The sequence below is a fragment of the Callorhinus ursinus genome, unplaced genomic scaffold (assembly GCF_003265705.2).
Source record: "Callorhinus ursinus isolate GAN/ISIS: 27379988/994484 unplaced genomic scaffold, GSC_fseal_2.0 scaffold11, whole genome shotgun sequence".
Taxonomy (NCBI): Eukaryota; Metazoa; Chordata; class Mammalia; order Carnivora; family Otariidae; genus Callorhinus; species Callorhinus ursinus.
The window spans coordinates 12,517,267-12,534,493 of record NW_027397073.1 but is presented as its reverse complement, the minus strand read 5'-3'; the positions used below and the strand labels follow the sequence as shown (position 1 = coordinate 12,534,493).

The window sequence follows — 17,227 nt, the reverse complement described above, 5'->3', positions numbered from 1 at the left end:
TGCCCACGTTAAGTCTACACTCCGGACATGCTCTAGATGGAGACGTGGAGGTGCCCACGGAAGTCTACACTCCAGACGCGCTCTAGATGGAGATGTGGAGGTGCCCACGTAAGTCTACACTCCGGACACACTCTAGATGGAGGCGTGGAGGTGCCCACGTAAGTCTACACTCCGGACACGCTCTAGATGGAGGCGTGGAGGCCCAGCCCACAGAACGGTGCGGCCACATCTGAGAAGGGCGAAGGGGGGGCAAGTGGCATTGGGGCCGCTGTTGTTCCCACAGAGCCTTGAAAACACTGGTTCTCTGGGGGGTACGCAAGGATAACTTTGAAAAACGAAAGAACCAAAGGGAAGCTGGAATAAGGCAAAACGACAGGGACAGCGAAGAGATCAGTGGTTGCCAGGGGTGCAGGAGAAGGAGGGAGGGACAAGCAGAGGAGCACGGGTGGATGTTCGGGCTGGGGAATGACTCCGTGTGACAACGTCACAGTGGACATGTGTCAGCAGACATACATGTCAGCATACACTTGTCAAAACCCATGGGAAAGATGTGTGACACCAAGAGTCAACCCCAATGTAAACCATGGACTTCAGTTAATAATGGCGTCTGCATACTGGCTCACAACTGTGCCAACGTACCATGCTAATGCAAGATGCTGGTAACGGGGGAGTCTGGTGGGGACCGGAAGAGAGGGTGTAATGGGAACTCTGTAATTTCAACTCACATTTTCTATCAACATAAAACTGCCTTAAAAAATAAAGTCTATTATTTAAGAAAAAAAATCAAGAAAAAGCAATTAGAACACAGCCTACCAAAATGCTAAAATAGTTAGGTCTAAGCAATTTAACAGTCTTGGAGTTTTCTGGAAAAAGCAACACTTAAGGTGAGACCTGAAGGAAGACTGGAAGTTGGTCAGACAGAGGAAGGCTGGGGACAGAGGGACAGAGACAAAGTCACGGAAAGAGGATGAGGGGCAGGAAGGTGAGTAAGGTCGAAGGTCAGAGGGTTATATCACGTGATGAAGTAGAAGCCTTACCTCAGTGGTACTGGGGAGGCACTGAGGGTTGCCCTGCAAGGTGGACTTGCAGCTCAGAAAGCCCGCATGCAAATGTGATAGCAGTCTGCTGCACCCGGGCCTGGGGCAGGGTGCTGTGAGCCCCCTGGGATGGGGGGCCGTGGCCCATAGCACAGAGTGGCTGCCAGCTACCCCAGCTGATTACTGCCACTGAGAATGCAGGCCCTGTACTGTCAGGTCTCTGATTTCCCACGCAAAGTCCGAAATCTGGACTTTTTGTGGAAAATCTAATTTTAAAACCATTTTATTTCAACACACACACTCATATACCAGATGAACCAAACAAAACATTTTATAGGCCCATGGGCCCCCAGGTGACCTCCTCTGACTCACAGAGCGTGAGACGCAGGCAGGGAGCTGACTGCAGTGTCCCAGGCCTGAATGGGGGGAGCAGCAGTGGGGCTGGGAAAGGAGGGGAGCCAGGACTGGATGGAGGAGAGATGAACCTGACCCCTCACATGAGGGGCAGGAGGGGGTCCAGGATGACACCCTCTTCCTCGTTGGGCTCTTGAGTGAACATGAACATGGATCCCGATCATGGAGACAATAGACTCGGTGATGGGGAGGTCAGAACGGGATGCTAAGCATTATTGCAGGCTTGTGGAACTGGAGATGCGAGGTCACAGCCCCGGGAAAACACCTTAGAGAAAATTTATACAGAACTGGAGTGGAGGAAATAGCTACGGGCTGAAGTTTTATGTCAGGTATCACTCATGTGGAAACGGGACAAGGGACAAGATGGCCACACAGAATGCGTGGACTTAATGCATATGCTCTACTCGGGCACCTGAGGTTCCCACTATGTGCCAGCTACTGGCTGTGAGGGGCCGTCCTCAGACAGCTTACATGGAATACAGCATCTACCTCTAAGAGAGTGTCAACAAAGTCATGGAAGAGAAGAGTGAAGAAAGTCCACACACAAATCATTCGGGTTTTTAGTCTGGACACAGTCTACTGCACATAGCTTAGTACTTGGTTATAAACTACCCACTAGGGTAGACAGCCTCTTTTCAGGCAGCCTCCCAGCCCTCCCTCTACACTCCACCATCCAGCATCAGGTCTGTGCTGAGCCAGCCCTCTATTATAACTTGTTCCATTACACTGCATTAGTACCACTTCTCTGTCCATCTCTCCCACTAGACTGTGAGCCCCTGAGGAGCTGGAGAGGTTGCTCCCCCTCTGATTCTCCAGTAGCAAACACAGCACCCAGCGCATCAACCAGCAGTTAACTTCTGTGTGGCCTGGATGAACCAGAGCTCACCTAAGAGTAGGGTCTGCATTGAATCCTTGACTTGTACCTCCCTAAGCATAGTTGCCTGTGACCTGACTCACCTAGAAGAGGGGTTCTGGTCTGATGCCCGGTACCCTACATCACTCTACTGCAAATCCTCAGACCAGTGGCCCTCACATGAGAACCTGAGTGAACACCCCGAGAGCAGAGACAGCATTCTCCCTCTATATCCACAGTGCCCAGAGCACAGAAGACTACTTCCCTTGCTGAACCCCTCAGGTGGTGTCTTTCACCTATGTCCTAGTTTCTTATCGCTGCCACAGCAAGAGAAACAAGTGATACTGCAGTAGAAATCCTTCACATCCCCAGATAAAGTTAACCAAGTCTTCTGTTAACCTTTTCTCATTGGGTTTTAATGAGAGGCACTGTCTGTCTGTCAGTCCGTCTGTCTGGTGGTGTAAGCATAGCTCACCTGCTGGAGCCCTTCAGTAATAGAAGTTACAGGAGCCATTCCACAGGTCAGGGATGACAGCATGTACCCGTCTGAGCCAATGGAACTGTTAAAATTCCCTTGCTAAAATAGGAGGAGAAAAGAGGCAACAGTAGTAACCAGAAAAGGAATCAACACATCAGAAACAATGAAGTGTGCGGGGCACCTGGGTGGCTCAGTCAGTTAAGTGTCCAACTTTTGATGAGAGATCAGGTCATGATCTCAGGGTCCTGAGATCGAGCCCCATGTGGGGCTACACAATGGGCGAGAAGCCTGCTTAAGGTTCTTTCTCACTTCCTCTCCCTCTGCCCCTCACCTGCTTGCTTGCACGCTCTCTCTCTCTAATAAAGAAATAAAGAAACAATGAAGTGCACCCACTTTAGGTGGCATACGAGCGTAACAGCTTATGTCGAAGCTGAGCCAACAAACGTGGCCTTGGGAGATGGGCCGGAATGGCTACACGGGAGGTTCTCACAATGTGGCTCCATGAACACTGGGGGTCCTGAGACCCTTTCAGAGGATCCAGGAGGACAAAATGATTGTCATAATAATACTAAGACCTTAACTGCCTTTTCACTGACATTTGCATTGATGGGCAAAACTGCTGGCTCATTAGCACAAATCACAGTAGCGATGTCTCGCCACGGCCATACATACTTGCAGCAATAAGTAAACGGAAATTTTAAAATCTTTCAAAGATTTTAAAAGGTCAGTTTTACTTTAAAATGCCCTTGATAAAGCTGTAAAATTAATCACTTTATTAAATCTCAACCCTTACAGGCAAGTCGTCTTAATACTCTAGGTGACAAAAAGAGAATATACAGCCAGTGCCTTCTGCTGTGTTCTGTACCCAAGGGGGACAGCTGCCCTGCAGAAAGGCCCTCCTCCAACTGTTTAAGTCATGAAACTTAATCTATGTTATTCAGACTTGGGTATTTGGAAGACATTTTGTGGAAAATGAATAAAATGAGCCTGTCGCTTCAAGGAGAATTGGCAGCTTTTATGGTCAATGTTAAAATCTGAGCTTTCAAGGAAAAGTTAAGATTTGTGAAAACCTATCTGCCATTGTGAGACTGTCAGCTTCCCAATATGTAGACTTTTATGATCAGACCAGCAGTGATATGAATGGATGTAATTTTTTTGATAACTCAGTGAACCCATATTTTCCAAATGACTAATGCATAATGTTACAAAATCACGAATGGGTACAAAACATGCGAAGTGCAAAGACCAACGGAATTTAATGTAACAGAGAACAAAAAGTTCATTAATGTAGTTTCCAACCCCATGCTGTAATTAACTTTTAAGAAACTACTATTCATCCAGTTTGGGTTTAATATCAAAAAAGAATGTCCACAATTATCTGAAAAGTCCATTAAATATTCCTCCCTTTCCTAACTACATTATCTAAGGGCAGATTTTCTTTATACCCTTCACTCCAAAAAACATATTATATAGCAGAGTGAATATGGAAGCAGCCGTGAGAATCCAGCTGTCTTCTATCAACACCAACATTAAAGAGATTGGTGAAACATAAAACAAAGGCACTCTACGCACTAATGTTTTATTTTGGAAAATTATTATGGTAGAAAGATTCCATCAAAATGTAATGGGTTTACTGTGGCTACTTTAAATGGATTAACAAATAAATATTTTTTAGATTATGCAGTTTTGGAGCACCTGGGCGGCTCAGCTGGTTGAACGTTTGCCCTCGGCTCAGGTCATGATCCCAGGGTACTGGGATCGAGTCCTGCATGGGGCTCCCGGCTCAGCGCAGCGGGGAGCCTGCTTCTCCCTCTGCCTCTGCCGCTCCCCCTGCTTGTGCTCCCTCTCTCTCTTTCTCAAATAAATAAATAAAATCTTTAAAAAAAAAAAGATTATGCGATTTTAATTTCTAATATGGCAACTATGGATAAATACAAACATGTAAAGAAGTCTCTGGGACTGTCAACAGTTTCGTGTGCAAAGTGGTCAAGAAATGAAGTTTGAAAACTACCAGACTAAATGAATCCTACCAAAACACAAAGAGCTATTTCGGATCATTGAAAACACTGAGTATGTTTGCTGTGATTTGAGGGGAGCAGGAAACACCATCCTAAGGACCATCTTTCTAGGCCTCCAAACACAGTCAGGGCACCGCTTCCAACGTCTGTGTGGATCTTCAGAGAGCTGGGTGATTGGGTGCTTCTTGTATTCTGCTCAGTCCGGGCTCGTGCTCACAGCGCATGCAGACCTCAGGGCGGCTGCACGGCTCACTGACACCTCATTCCGAGGGTCCTCAAATTTCCTACATGCGGTGGAGGCCTAAAGCTTATTGACACCCCTCATTAGTGCATGTTGTTCTACGTGTGGGTCAAAAGTCTGTGGGGCACGTATGTGGGTTCTACAAAATGGCAGGCACATGGTTTCCACTTTTGACTCCAAATAAACTCAGTAGCCTGGACACACATCCTTATTAGTGAACATTTGGGAAAATGATATTGGGAAGCAAGAAGGTGAAAGAAAAAAATCCTTAATCAACGAGTCCGGCATTTAATAAAGTACCTAAACTCATCTACAATGGCAAGTACTGTGGGAAAGCAGCAAGAAGGCAGCAGGCCGAGAGGATCTAGGACACACCATTTTACACACAACAGGGAAGTCTCGTGTTCTTCTGAAAGAACCAAAGTTCCCAGGCATCCTTACTCATTAGTCTGTTCCTAAGGTTAAGATATGTAATTAGTTTCCAGGAGCCTATGAATTAACATGGAATCAATAAAGTATCTCAGGGGAAAAGAATAGTCCAATATTAGATATGAATCTGACCAAAAAGACACAGTAATTTATGTTTTGAAATAAGCCCTGGGACAAATATAGTATTTCTTTTCAGAAATCTAGTACTAAAACTATTAAGAAAGAAAATAAGTATTGTACTTACTATGGCATCTTTAACAATTTGTTTGGCCACTTGCTCTGGTTTGCAAACAGATACGGTCTCTGAAATCAGACGAGTCTCCAAAGGCTAACAGTGGGAAAAAACAGACATATCAATACCATTATCAGCCATTAAATTCAAGAACAAATAATTCTCACAATCCTCTCTCCCCTACTTTATAAAGAATTCCAGCTTTCTACCTTTGAGCAGATTCCTACTTTTAGGAATCAGGTCTGTCCAGATTCTAAATCAGTTTCTCCCTGGTCACTGTATAAAATTCAATCCAGTGGCTACAGTGAGACAAGGAGGCCCCTGCTGCTCTCCGTGGGACAATACGTGACCACCAAAGCTAGCATGAGACCGCATCATGGGGCCAAGTCTGGGGGAATCCTCATTGCGGGCCACCTGACCAGCAGTGTCTATGTAGAGCCTGGACCATGCGCCCTGAGCAAGTTTGCCTTACGACCAGCATCTCCTTTCTGACCAAATATTCCCAGGCCAGCAAAGGACTGACACATGGACAGAGCTGAGGCCCTGGGCAGAGAGAGCCCCAGCCCAGCCCCTGTTCAACAACACGGCTGTTTCTTAGAAAACCCGCAGAGGAGGCAACAAGGAGGACAGAAAACACTGAGGGGCCCTGGGCATGACTGGCTGTTCATTATCGGGCTGGGGCATCAGAACCCCAAATCCGAGGTGGCTAAAGGTCCCTCTCAACGGCCACTTAGTTCAAAAAGCCTTTCCTGAATTCTCACCTAGCAGTACTTTCTCTTCTCATATCTGCATATTTCTGCCTTAACAGATATCATAGCTACGTGTGTATTTGCATTTTACCTCCTGCGTTCCTTGTGGGCCGGGTCTTTTTTTTTTTTTTTTTAATCTTCTGTTTACAGTGACATGAACAAGTGCTCAGAAATTCTTTAAGAGGGTGTTTCAATTAGAAGTTCTAAAACTAAAGCCTTAAACTGCATGAAACTGTAAATTTTATTTACCATGTAGGCTTGAGAATATTAAAATAAAAACACAGAATGTATTTTCTTAAATTAGAAAAGCATAGCACTTCATAAAAGTCAAATATTTTTTGATGAACCTGAATTAAGAGCAAGGCTCTTCTGAAGGGGCCGTTCCTTCTTCCAGACCACCAGGCAGGCACAACCCGGCCAGACACACATTAGATTTAAAAGCATCATGGCGCTCCCTAAAGAGCTTACACACCAACACAGAATTTGATTTATCCAAAGAAGTCGGGTCAACATAGTACTACTGGAGGGAAAAAACCCAACTTAACATCAAAATCAAATCTTCACAGGGAAATCACCACTCTTTGTCAGCTTTGGCTTCCAAGGAAAAGACTGTTACCAAATGTTGCAAATCTGCTTAGCAGACCCCTGCTTATTCTAAGGCAGGGCATTTGGCTTAAATTTACTTCTTTGCAATAGCGGTAATCTTAAGAGGCAGAGCCAAATAGAGATGAATGGGGGGAAAAAAAACTTCTAAATCATAACATCTTTTTGCAAATATACAGTCCATGGGGCATAAGTGCCAATTTTTATGCTGCAGAGCCTCACACTTACTATAAAGGAGAAGAAAACCAATCAACACCCATTCAAGGTAGTAAGTTCTGATCGATTCCTTTCTTCTCCACTTGATTCATTTGCTCACAGGGTGCCCCACTACACATCAAGGCAAAGAAGAAGCTCCTTGGAACAAAGTGCAAAGCTTGCATTCAGCTCAGCATGACTGTCATTGTATATAATGTAAATGTCCAGTGGTGATAAGCATTATAAAGAAAAATAAAGCCAGAGGAAAAGATGGTGAATATTCCAAGGGAGTGATGTATGAGATACAGAGGGTCAGGGAAGGCCTCTCAGGGTGAAGTCTGTACAGAGACAAAGAAGCAAGGGGGGACGCCTGGGTGGCTCAGTCAGTTAAGCGTCTGCCTTCGGCTCAGGTCATGATCCCAGGGTCAAGGGATCGAGCCCTGCATTGGGCTCCTTGCTCAGCGGGGAGCCTGCTTCTCCCTCTGCCTGCCACTCCCCCTGCTTGTGCACTCTCTCTGACAAATAAATAAATAAATAAAATCTATAAAAAAAGAAAAAGAAGAAGAAGAAGCAGCAAAGAATTAAGCCACCTGAACATCCAGAGAGAGAGGAAAGCAAGAGCAAAGCAAGACCAAAGGCTGGGCAAGCTCAAGGAACAGACGGGGCTCTGGTACGGCTGAGGCCAAGAAGGGGAGACAACGCTGTGGACCGGTGGCCAAGGTCCAGACAGTGCAGGACCCAATAAGCCTCAAGACCTCTGGATTCTACTCTAGGCATGATGGGAACCAGCAGAGCCACACTCACCAATACATAACATATTCCAACATGTCCTTTGTAATGCTAATTTTAAATGAATCAAATTAAATAAAATTACATTAAAAATTCAGTTTTATGATGGGGAGTCCCACTAACCACATTTCAAGTGTTCAACAGCCACAATGTGACTACCATATTGCAGAGTGCAGACACAGAACATTTCCATTCTAGAGAATTCTATTAGACTGTGCTGCACAGGAAGGGTCTTTTTGGGTTTGTTTTTGGCTTTTTCTGCAGCAGAGGGATTTGAACAGGGGAGTGACAAGACTGACTTATGCTTTCAAAGGATTACTGGCCCCTGTGTGAAGAACCAACGGGGATGGGGAGAAGGGGGCAGAAGCGAGCAGACCAGTTTGAAGACTATTAAGAGCAGTTCAGGCAAAAATATCAGCAGCTACTATTACTAGGATAATACTGATACTTGTGGTTTTTTTATTTCTTTTTTAAGATTTTATTTATTTATTTGACAGAGAGAGAGACAGCGAGAGAGGGAACACAAGCAGGGGGAGTGGGAGAGGGAGAAGCAGGCTTCCCGCGGAGCAGGGAGCCCGATGCGGGCCTCGATCCCAGGACCCCGGGATCACGACCTGAGCCGAAGGCAGACGCTTAACCATCTGAGCCACCCAGGCGCCCCTTTTATTCAGGAAAAGTTCTGAGAGGAGAACCAAGAGGATGCACAGGCAAGCGGATGAGCGGTGTGGGAGAAGAACTAAGGCTGGCTTCTCAGGTGCCGGCCTGAGCACTGGGCGGACGCTGGGCGTAAGGCAACGAGATGAGAAGGTAATGAGCAGGGATGAGCGAATCCTAAGAGCCATTTCTGAAATGGTAAGTCAGGATCAGCAACCAAGAGTGTAAGTTCAGAGGAGAGAATATTATTATTAAAGAGTATCATCTCATTAGTTAAAAATACAGGCCATACGCAACATCACAAAGAAAATACCTTATTAATTAAGTAAGCCTTTGAAGATTATTAGCAAAAATCATGGCCTTGGAAAACACAAGCTGCATTCTCTAAGACCCCACATGAAAGCTCCAGAAAGTCCAGAGGCCTCTACCTAGCACGTCAACTGAAAAGAACTCAATTTTCTGACGATGAAAATGACTCCAGGCCGACGGGTGGAAAGTCAGAAAATTGGAAAAGGGGTTTACAATGTTAAAGGCTCAAAATAGACACAGGCCAACACTTACCTTGGTTTTGTTTTCTTCTGCAAACCCAGGGGTATCTGTGTCTGGTGGGTAGGCAACTGTGACGTAGACATTGTATGGCTTCACCTGCATTTCAGAAACAACACGTGCCCCTTCGGTAAACAAGGTACAGTTCTGCTTCTTCCCTTATTTTCCTGCCTTGGCTGCCAGGCACACACAGTGAATACTGTCTTAATTCTCTCAGGAGCTGGCAAGACCAACAGGGTGATTCTGCAAGTGGAGAACCAGCCCTGATGGGGTCAGGAAACTCCTCTCCACAAAGATCATTTAGAAAGAAGGGCAAAAAGCCCACCCCAACAACTTCTACTTCAGAAGGCAGCAGGCCCTGAGGTACAGAGACTCACCTCCTTCTAAGTTTTGCCCACCCCCTGGCCAGGTGAGGCCCTGGGAGCAGTCCGCGAGGAAGGTGGGCAGCTAAAGGGAAGTCAACTTGTCCCCCCGCCCCTACCCTGACACCACCTGGGCCCTGCGTGCAAGCCGGTGGGACAGGTCCACTCCTCTGCCATCAGACTGCAAATCCAGCTTCCTCAATGGCTGCCTCTGAAATTCTTATTGATTTCATCTACAAAATACATGAAGATCATTCAAAACCCTTTCCCTAGGCCCTTCTTGGGCCACCCCAGACCCTGGCCTACAACCATATGGATCCCCTGAGAAGTCTGCCTGATCAAGAACTCCCCATGCAACCAGCCTCTGCCCATTAGGGAGTCAAGAGTCACTCTGCCCTCTGCCACAGAACCAACCAACATGGCTGAGCCCCGGGTCAGACCAGCCGAGCACCTCCCTGAAGACAGCCTCATCCTTACTTAGATACAGAAACTCCTTCCCAGCTTGACACGGGCTCTTAGGCTTGTTTACCTCACCACCAGGTCCCCACACTGAAATTTGCTACTCATAAACACAGCCCCAACAAGAAGATTCCAGAAGATTCTCCTGCTAGTCAGCCAGGACACACCCTTCCCAAAGACCCTGCTCCTCAGCGGCCCTGCTCCACACGCTCATCTGGCCGATTCCTAGTGGCTCTGAGGGCGATAGTTCATACCATCGAAACTGCTGCCCTATTTTATTTGCTACTGGCTCACTGTTTAGCCCCAGGACAGCACCTAGGGGAGTGAGAGTGGACAGGCAGCTGGTGGCAGAGAGGCCACCATGTATCTCAAGGAGGCTGGCGAGTGACAAGACCGCTTCCCTCACGCAACAGCCTCTGAGAGCATCCCAGGGCCCCATCTTGTCACAGAGGCCTTTTCCTCCCTGGGTCCCTCCATGAGGCAGAGTTCTAAGCCTGTGGGGGGAGCTGCAAGGGTCGGGAAAAGCACAGAGGCAGAAGATCCTGGCCAGCCACCCTGAAAAGTCCAAGAGCCGAGGGTGATGTCTTTGCTGGTCCAGCTCCAGCGCACTCAGGCCTGAGAGAGCCCATTCAGTCAGCACGAAGGTCAGCTATGCTCATAAATAGCTCTGCATTCAGGCCAGGCAGTGAGGTTGATGAGCAAGCAATTTTTCCTCCACTTGTTTTTGAGAGAGTGACTTTAAAAACTGTCTCCCACGGCCTTGCCCTCTGTGGTCCACAGACCAGACAAAAACACCACCGAAAACGCCGAGAAGCGGTAACTGGCCCACAGGAAGCCTGAAGCCGACTCTGCTCGGACATGGTCGTTTCTCTGCTGCTTCTGTGCCCCCCCTTCCTCCTGCGACACATCAGGGCTGTGGCCTCAGCTGATAGCAGACGGTCCGTCAAAGCCACGGTTCTCGTATTCAAGGTTATGGCTGAGCTGCCGAATGGCTGAAAGAACCTTTCAGAACAGCTCTCTCTTGGGTTGGGCACAGACCGTCAGGGCTGGGAGAAGCCAGTCCCGCCCCTTTCCAGGGGCTGGTGTCATCCCTACAGTCATGAATCCAAATGATTCTCTCCACCTAGGGCTGGAGACCTCCAGTGGCTAATCACCTAATCTTTTTATTTCTTCATCCAACACACACTTATTGAGGGGCTACTGTGTGCTGATATTGGTCTATGAATGAAGATCTGATGTCAGCAATTCAGTCTCTGCCCTCGTGGAGCTTACAGTCTCCTGAAACTGTGGGTCAAATAACTGGTAAAAATCGAAATACACCAAAGTATATCTTCATTCTCCTTTAATCAACTAATCCCATAACCCCAGCGGAAAAGGAAAGGCAGTTAACTTGGCTTCGTGCGTTCCTGCTAAGACAATGCTGACTCCCAGGGATCACCACTTTCTCTGAGAATTAATAGGCTGGGACTTCACTAGCGGATTCCCCCGCTGACCTTACCACTGTGTGTTTGCCCTCGTCCCTGCTGACAGACCCATCTCCGCCCTCCCACTCTGCCCACTACCCTCCTTCTGTCAGTCTCTTCCTTCTCCCTGGTCTCCATTTCAATCAGAAAGCCAACCCTCTGCTCGAGAACCAATTTGTCATCAAAATAATCCCACCCAAAATGTGTAGTTCCTAATTCCATCAAAACAAAGGTGGGGGGGGGCGGTGCTGGAGAAAGAAGCAGAGCTGTGGAGGGGAAGCTCCAGAAGGTAAGCTTCAGCTTCCTTTTCACCACCTTCGAGGGAGGCACAAAGACTATTTTGCTTTTCCTTGGTCTCTGCTACCACATCTTTGTCTATAACCCATGTCAGAAGTCTGCTTTCCAGGGGCATCTGGGAGGCTCAGTCGGTTAAGCATCTACCTTTGGCTCAGGTCATGATCTCAGCGTCCTGGGATCGAGCCCCATGTGGGACTCCCTGCTCAGTGGAGAGTCTGCTTCTACCTCTCTCTCTCTCTCCCTCTCTCTCAAATAAATAAAATCTTAAAAAAGAAAAAAGAAATCTGCTTTCCAAAAAAATTAACTTTTAGAATCTTTAAATCATATATTTATGCCTAAAAGACTGAGTTAAAGAGAAAAAAAAAGACCAAAAAATGCAACGAAGCATTCTTTCAAACGTATTCATTGTACACAAAACATTTCTAGGGTCCTGCTTCAGTTTGTAGGGCAAAGGGCAGGGTGGACAGGAAGGCTTAAGAGTTAATTAAACCAAAAAGGATTATCAAAAAGTACTTAAGAGCCTGAGCAATTCTGTAAGATCTGTTTCATGCACGGAAAAAACCTTGGCAAAGCCAATGGAATTATCCAGGTTTCTAAACACAGCACCATACGTTTGTAGGGAAACAATGGTTTTGATGCAAGTCTGCTACGAACAAAGCTAGATTTTGATTAATGAATTTATTTCCTTCGTGGTACATGTTAATTTCATTTTGCATTTACGAGGGGACACTTTTCATGGGGTCTAAATATCGACCGAAGTCAAGCAGACTTCAAGTCCAGACCAGCTACAAGTTGCGGGTGAATCATGCTTGTCACAAAGAGGCTTCGGGGACTCTGTCCGTACTAGCAACTCACTTCCTTTTTCGCTCTTCTTTAGTAATGTCTCTGTTCTACCTGAAGTGAAACCAGGCCACCCAGATTACACACTTTGCCCTCAATTAGTGAATCCTGAAGTAGTTCTGCAAGACAAGACTTAGGAACAAAAAGCCCTAATAGGCAGATTTTTCACTTCCAAAATAGTCCTTCCCTTAGCAGGTGTCTGAGACCCAAGTAGAGGGGCTGAGACAGCTAGCCGGATGAATCTGGCAACTTCTGACCTGAATTACAGACACATCGGCTGCTGCTGAAGACAGGCAGAGGGAGCCAGGAGGCAAGGACTTTGTTACTATTTTTATTGCAAAATGACGATCTGGCTTTGAGCAGAATGAATTACTGAAAACTCAGCGTTCCTATCTGTTAAGGTGGCATAACAACATCTGCCACACATACCTCATAAAACTGTTATAAAAGTCAAGTGGTTATTCACAAAGGGGCTTTCAAAGTAAACACTGCAAAAGAAACACTGGTATTCTTGTTTTGAAATTTCACAGCCATATGTGCCTCATTGGCTAAACGTATCATAATGACCCATTATTAAGAGTATTAAGCAAGTTGATAAAAAGGAAATTTGGGGCTGGTTCCTTTTTAATGAGCATGGCACAGTCGACCAGTCCCTAAGTGGCACATCAGGATTGTGTCACTGACCGGACAGGTCATCTGTACTGCAATGTTTGTCTAATAGCTGGGCGGCGAGGCACTCTGTCACACACCAACGAGGGCTCTTCCAGGGATTTTCTAAATCAGGGGTCAGCAAACTATGGCCTGTGGGACAAATCTGGCCCCTCCGACCTGTTTTTATAAATAAAGTTTTACTGGAACACAGCCATACTCGTTCATTCACCTATCACTAACGGCTGCTTTCCTGATCTCAGGAGGCTGGAGGAGCTGCAATAGACACCATTCTCCCCTCAAAGGCTAGAATACTTACAAGCTGGCCCTGACGCAAAAAAAATTTGCTAACCCCTAATCTAAATCAGTAAACAGAATCCCCAAATCACACTCTTACTAGGAGAAGGTGGGTCACAATGAATTCTCTTCTGGGCTTTAACATCATGATGTGGCGTTATATTTCAGTCTATATCACAATAGGAAGAAATTTCACTTTGCCTTTTCGGTGTGTGATTTGGGATAGATATGTGTGGTGCTCTCTAAGTATCCCCACTTGACAACAGTGCAGAAGTCTGCTTCACACAACTGAGGTTGTGTGAAGGTTGTCACATCATGACAAACACTTATTTTGATGCTAATCCTCCTTCACAACATGCTCTATTAACTGGGAAAATAAAAAGTGTTCGCTCTCATCAATATTTCTTTAAGATATTAAAATGTAAGTATCAGGAGAGCCAAATGATATTTTTAGTCCAACTGTCTTGTTTTTCAGAAAAGGAAACAGACCAAGTTAAATGATTTGTCTAAAAGCTGAGAGCTAGACAGTAGGTGATTTAAGCTTTTCCTCAAACACACGCTAAGTTTATTACCCAGTCATAAAGGACACATCTTCTTGTTATAGGAACACCTCTAGAGAATAAAATATCTGGTTAACCTGATACATACTCACATAGTATGAGGCCAAAAATACCATGTAAATATTAGTAGTACTTTGTGTATTAAATTAAGCAAGCAAAACAACCTCACACCCATTTGGCTTCTATCCCAATCTTTATGCAATGAAAAATGTTAACTGCAAAATGCAAGGGTTGAGCCGATTCTCTTTCACTGATGTCAAGTTTACAAATGTCTAATTCACTGCAACAACATGTGTAAAGTGGCCACAAACTAAAGGTGAACACACATTGCTGAGTTAGAAGATATAGATATAAAAATTGAACACAGCGTTTACCTCCATCTGCAAGGCTTCAGCCAATCCCCTGATGGCAAACTTGGATGAAGAGTAGGCCGTAAAACCGAATAATCCCAACTGTCCTGCCTGGGAGGAGACAAAGACGATCCTGCCCACCCGGCGCTCCTTCATGGTGGTGATTACTGCTCGGCTGGGGTACACGCTGCCTAGGTAGTTGACGCTCATTAGTCTCTGCAGGGAACAAAGAGCCACACAAGAGGTGAGCAAGGTCAAAGCCTCGAGGCTGTGCTTCACAGGAGTTCTGTCTGCTCTCCAGATTTGAGTTCCTCAGTGGAGCCCAAGTGACTGGGACCCCAGTGGATGTGTTGAAGGAATGAATGATGAGATGAGCCTGTAAATGAGCCATGATGCTCAGGATCTACCATCTGAAGCCTCTTTCTTTCAATCTAGTCTTGTATTCTCACCATGACCACAGTGATGTCTTTGCTGAAAACTGGCCAGGATTAGTTTTCTCCTTACCAAAAGTACACTGTGTCTTGCAGGTAATACTTCCAGACAGTTTTAGGAAAAAGCCCCCAAATACTTCTAACCCTACTAGTTCTAAGCTACAGAAAGATCATAAAGAGGCTAAGACAGTGGTTAATAGCATGGACTGTGGGTTGAAGCCTTGGCTTGACCATTTACTACCTACTTGATGATGAAGAAAGTCAGACACTCTACTTATTTCTGCAGCTGAACCCAGGGCTCATGCGTACTATCTCAGAGGGCTGTTGGAAGAACTGAAAGACGAAACACAAGTCAAGAGACAGCACAGCCTCTGACCCGCAGTAAGTGCCTGACCAACGTTGGCTCTTAGATTATAATGGGTAAGAGCTTACATAGGTCATAGGTACCAAGAGTCTATTTTCTCTTCATCCTGGGAACTCTTAAAAACCTTACATTTTAACTTGGAAATCTAAAAGTACTTGCATCAAAATGACTCTATATTAAAAGTCTTGGAAAAATACTAGATCTATCAGCATGTGAAACCAAACACTTCACTGAGGAACTTTGAGTCAACCATGGAATGTTAACTCTACAGAATGTTATGTAGCTTTTAGAGATGGTGACCAGAAACACCAGGAGGATGGAGGAAATTGTTGTTCTGCAAGTTTAAAAAAGCAGAGGACATACAATACTATATTTACACTATGACTGTAACTAATTCAAATAGTAAATGAAAGTACGTGGGCACAGGTGCTAAACATAGTATAGAAAACTGTAAGTGGTAGTGGGGCACCTGGGTGGTGCAGTCGGTTGAGAGTCTGACTCTTGATTTTGGCTCAGGTCGTGATCTCATGGGTCATGAGTTCAAGGCCCATGACAGGCTCCATGCTCAGCAGGGAGTCAGCTGGAGATTCTCTCTCCCTTTCCATCTCCCTCCCCTCCTCCCCCATGCTCTTCCCCCCACCAACCAAATAAAAAAATAAATAAATTTGTAAGTGATGGTGTTAGGATGCTGGGATTCCCACTTTCCCCAAAATGTCTTTTAATATCACTACATTACTTTGATAACAAAAATGCTCTAAAAAAGTACTGAAAAAAGATAGCACGCTAAACCCAAGTGTTAAATTCAGCTCCCTTCAGAGACCCCACTAAAAACTCAGTAAAAAGATAATATTTTTTTAAAGGCCAACAGCCTACAGGAACATAGACAAGAGGAAACAAAGTAATAGCAAGAACATTCTGGAAGCTGAAAAACAGAATGGTGACTGATAACGAACTTAGCAGAGAGCTGAATGCTAAGCAAGGAGCAGAGAAACTGAAAAGCAGGACTGCACCACAGAACCCCCAAAGGCTCAAACAGCACCAAAAGCACCTCCGGGGTCAGGAGGCTAAGCATGGGCCTAAAAGACAGGCGTATCAGCTAAGTCTGTCTATCTATCTATCTATCTATTTATTTATATTATTTCCTTTTTAGAGAGAGCATGCGGGTGTGCATGAGTGGAGCAGGGGAGGGGCAGAGGCAGAGGGAGAGAGAGAATTTCAAGCAGACTCCACACCCAGCGCAGAGCCCAACACAGGGCTCGATCTCAGAATCTTGACATCATGACCTGAGCTGACATCAAGAGCTGGATGCTTAACTGACTGAGCCACCCAGACGCTCCTAAAAGTCTGTTTAAAACCTAGTCAGACAGATCCACGATTATAATTCAAGATTTCAATACCCCTTTTTCAGTCACTGATTGAACAAGGGCACACAAAATCAGTCAGGACATAGAAGGCTTGAACAACATTTCAGCCAACTGGGCCTAATCGACACTGACAGAACACTCTACCCAAAAGAGCAGAATACATGTTCTTTCCAGCACACATGGAACGGCCACAGGAGAGGCTGTATGTTGGGCCAAAAGCAAGTCTCAACAAATTTTAAAGGTTTCAAGTCATACAAAGTATGTCTGCTGGCCACAATGGAATTAAATCGGAAATCGATACAGAAATTATTTCTGAAAAATCTCCGAAATATTCAGAAACTAAGTAACACACTTTTAGATAATCCAAGAGTCAAAGCAGAAATGAAAAGAGCAATTATAAAATATCTCTAACTGAACTGAAGTGAAAACACAACATATCAGAATGTGTAGGCTGCTGCTTCAGCATCGCTTAGCTGGAAACTCATGGCACAACCATCTGCATTTGAAGAGGAAGACTCTCACATCGATGACCTCAGCTTCCAGCAAGAAAACTA

The 17,227-nt window shown here is 45.5% G+C and overlaps 1 protein-coding gene across 2 annotated transcripts in view; it reads right to left on the bottom strand.

Moving 5' to 3' along the window:
• KDSR (3-ketodihydrosphingosine reductase) overlaps positions 1 to 17,227 on the bottom strand; it is a 39,298-nt gene that overhangs the window by 5,730 nt on the left and 16,341 nt on the right. For both annotated transcript variants that reach the window (XM_025886337.2, XM_025886338.2), the window contains exons 6-9: positions 14,539 to 14,730; positions 9,254 to 9,337; positions 5,715 to 5,798; positions 2,780 to 2,881 (exon numbers count right to left, since the gene is read on the bottom strand). In XM_025886337.2, the coding sequence (XP_025742122.1) occupies positions 2,780 to 2,881; positions 5,715 to 5,798; positions 9,254 to 9,337; positions 14,539 to 14,730 (462 nt within the window). The remainder of the gene's footprint in view (positions 1 to 2,779; positions 2,882 to 5,714; positions 5,799 to 9,253; positions 9,338 to 14,538; positions 14,731 to 17,227) is intronic.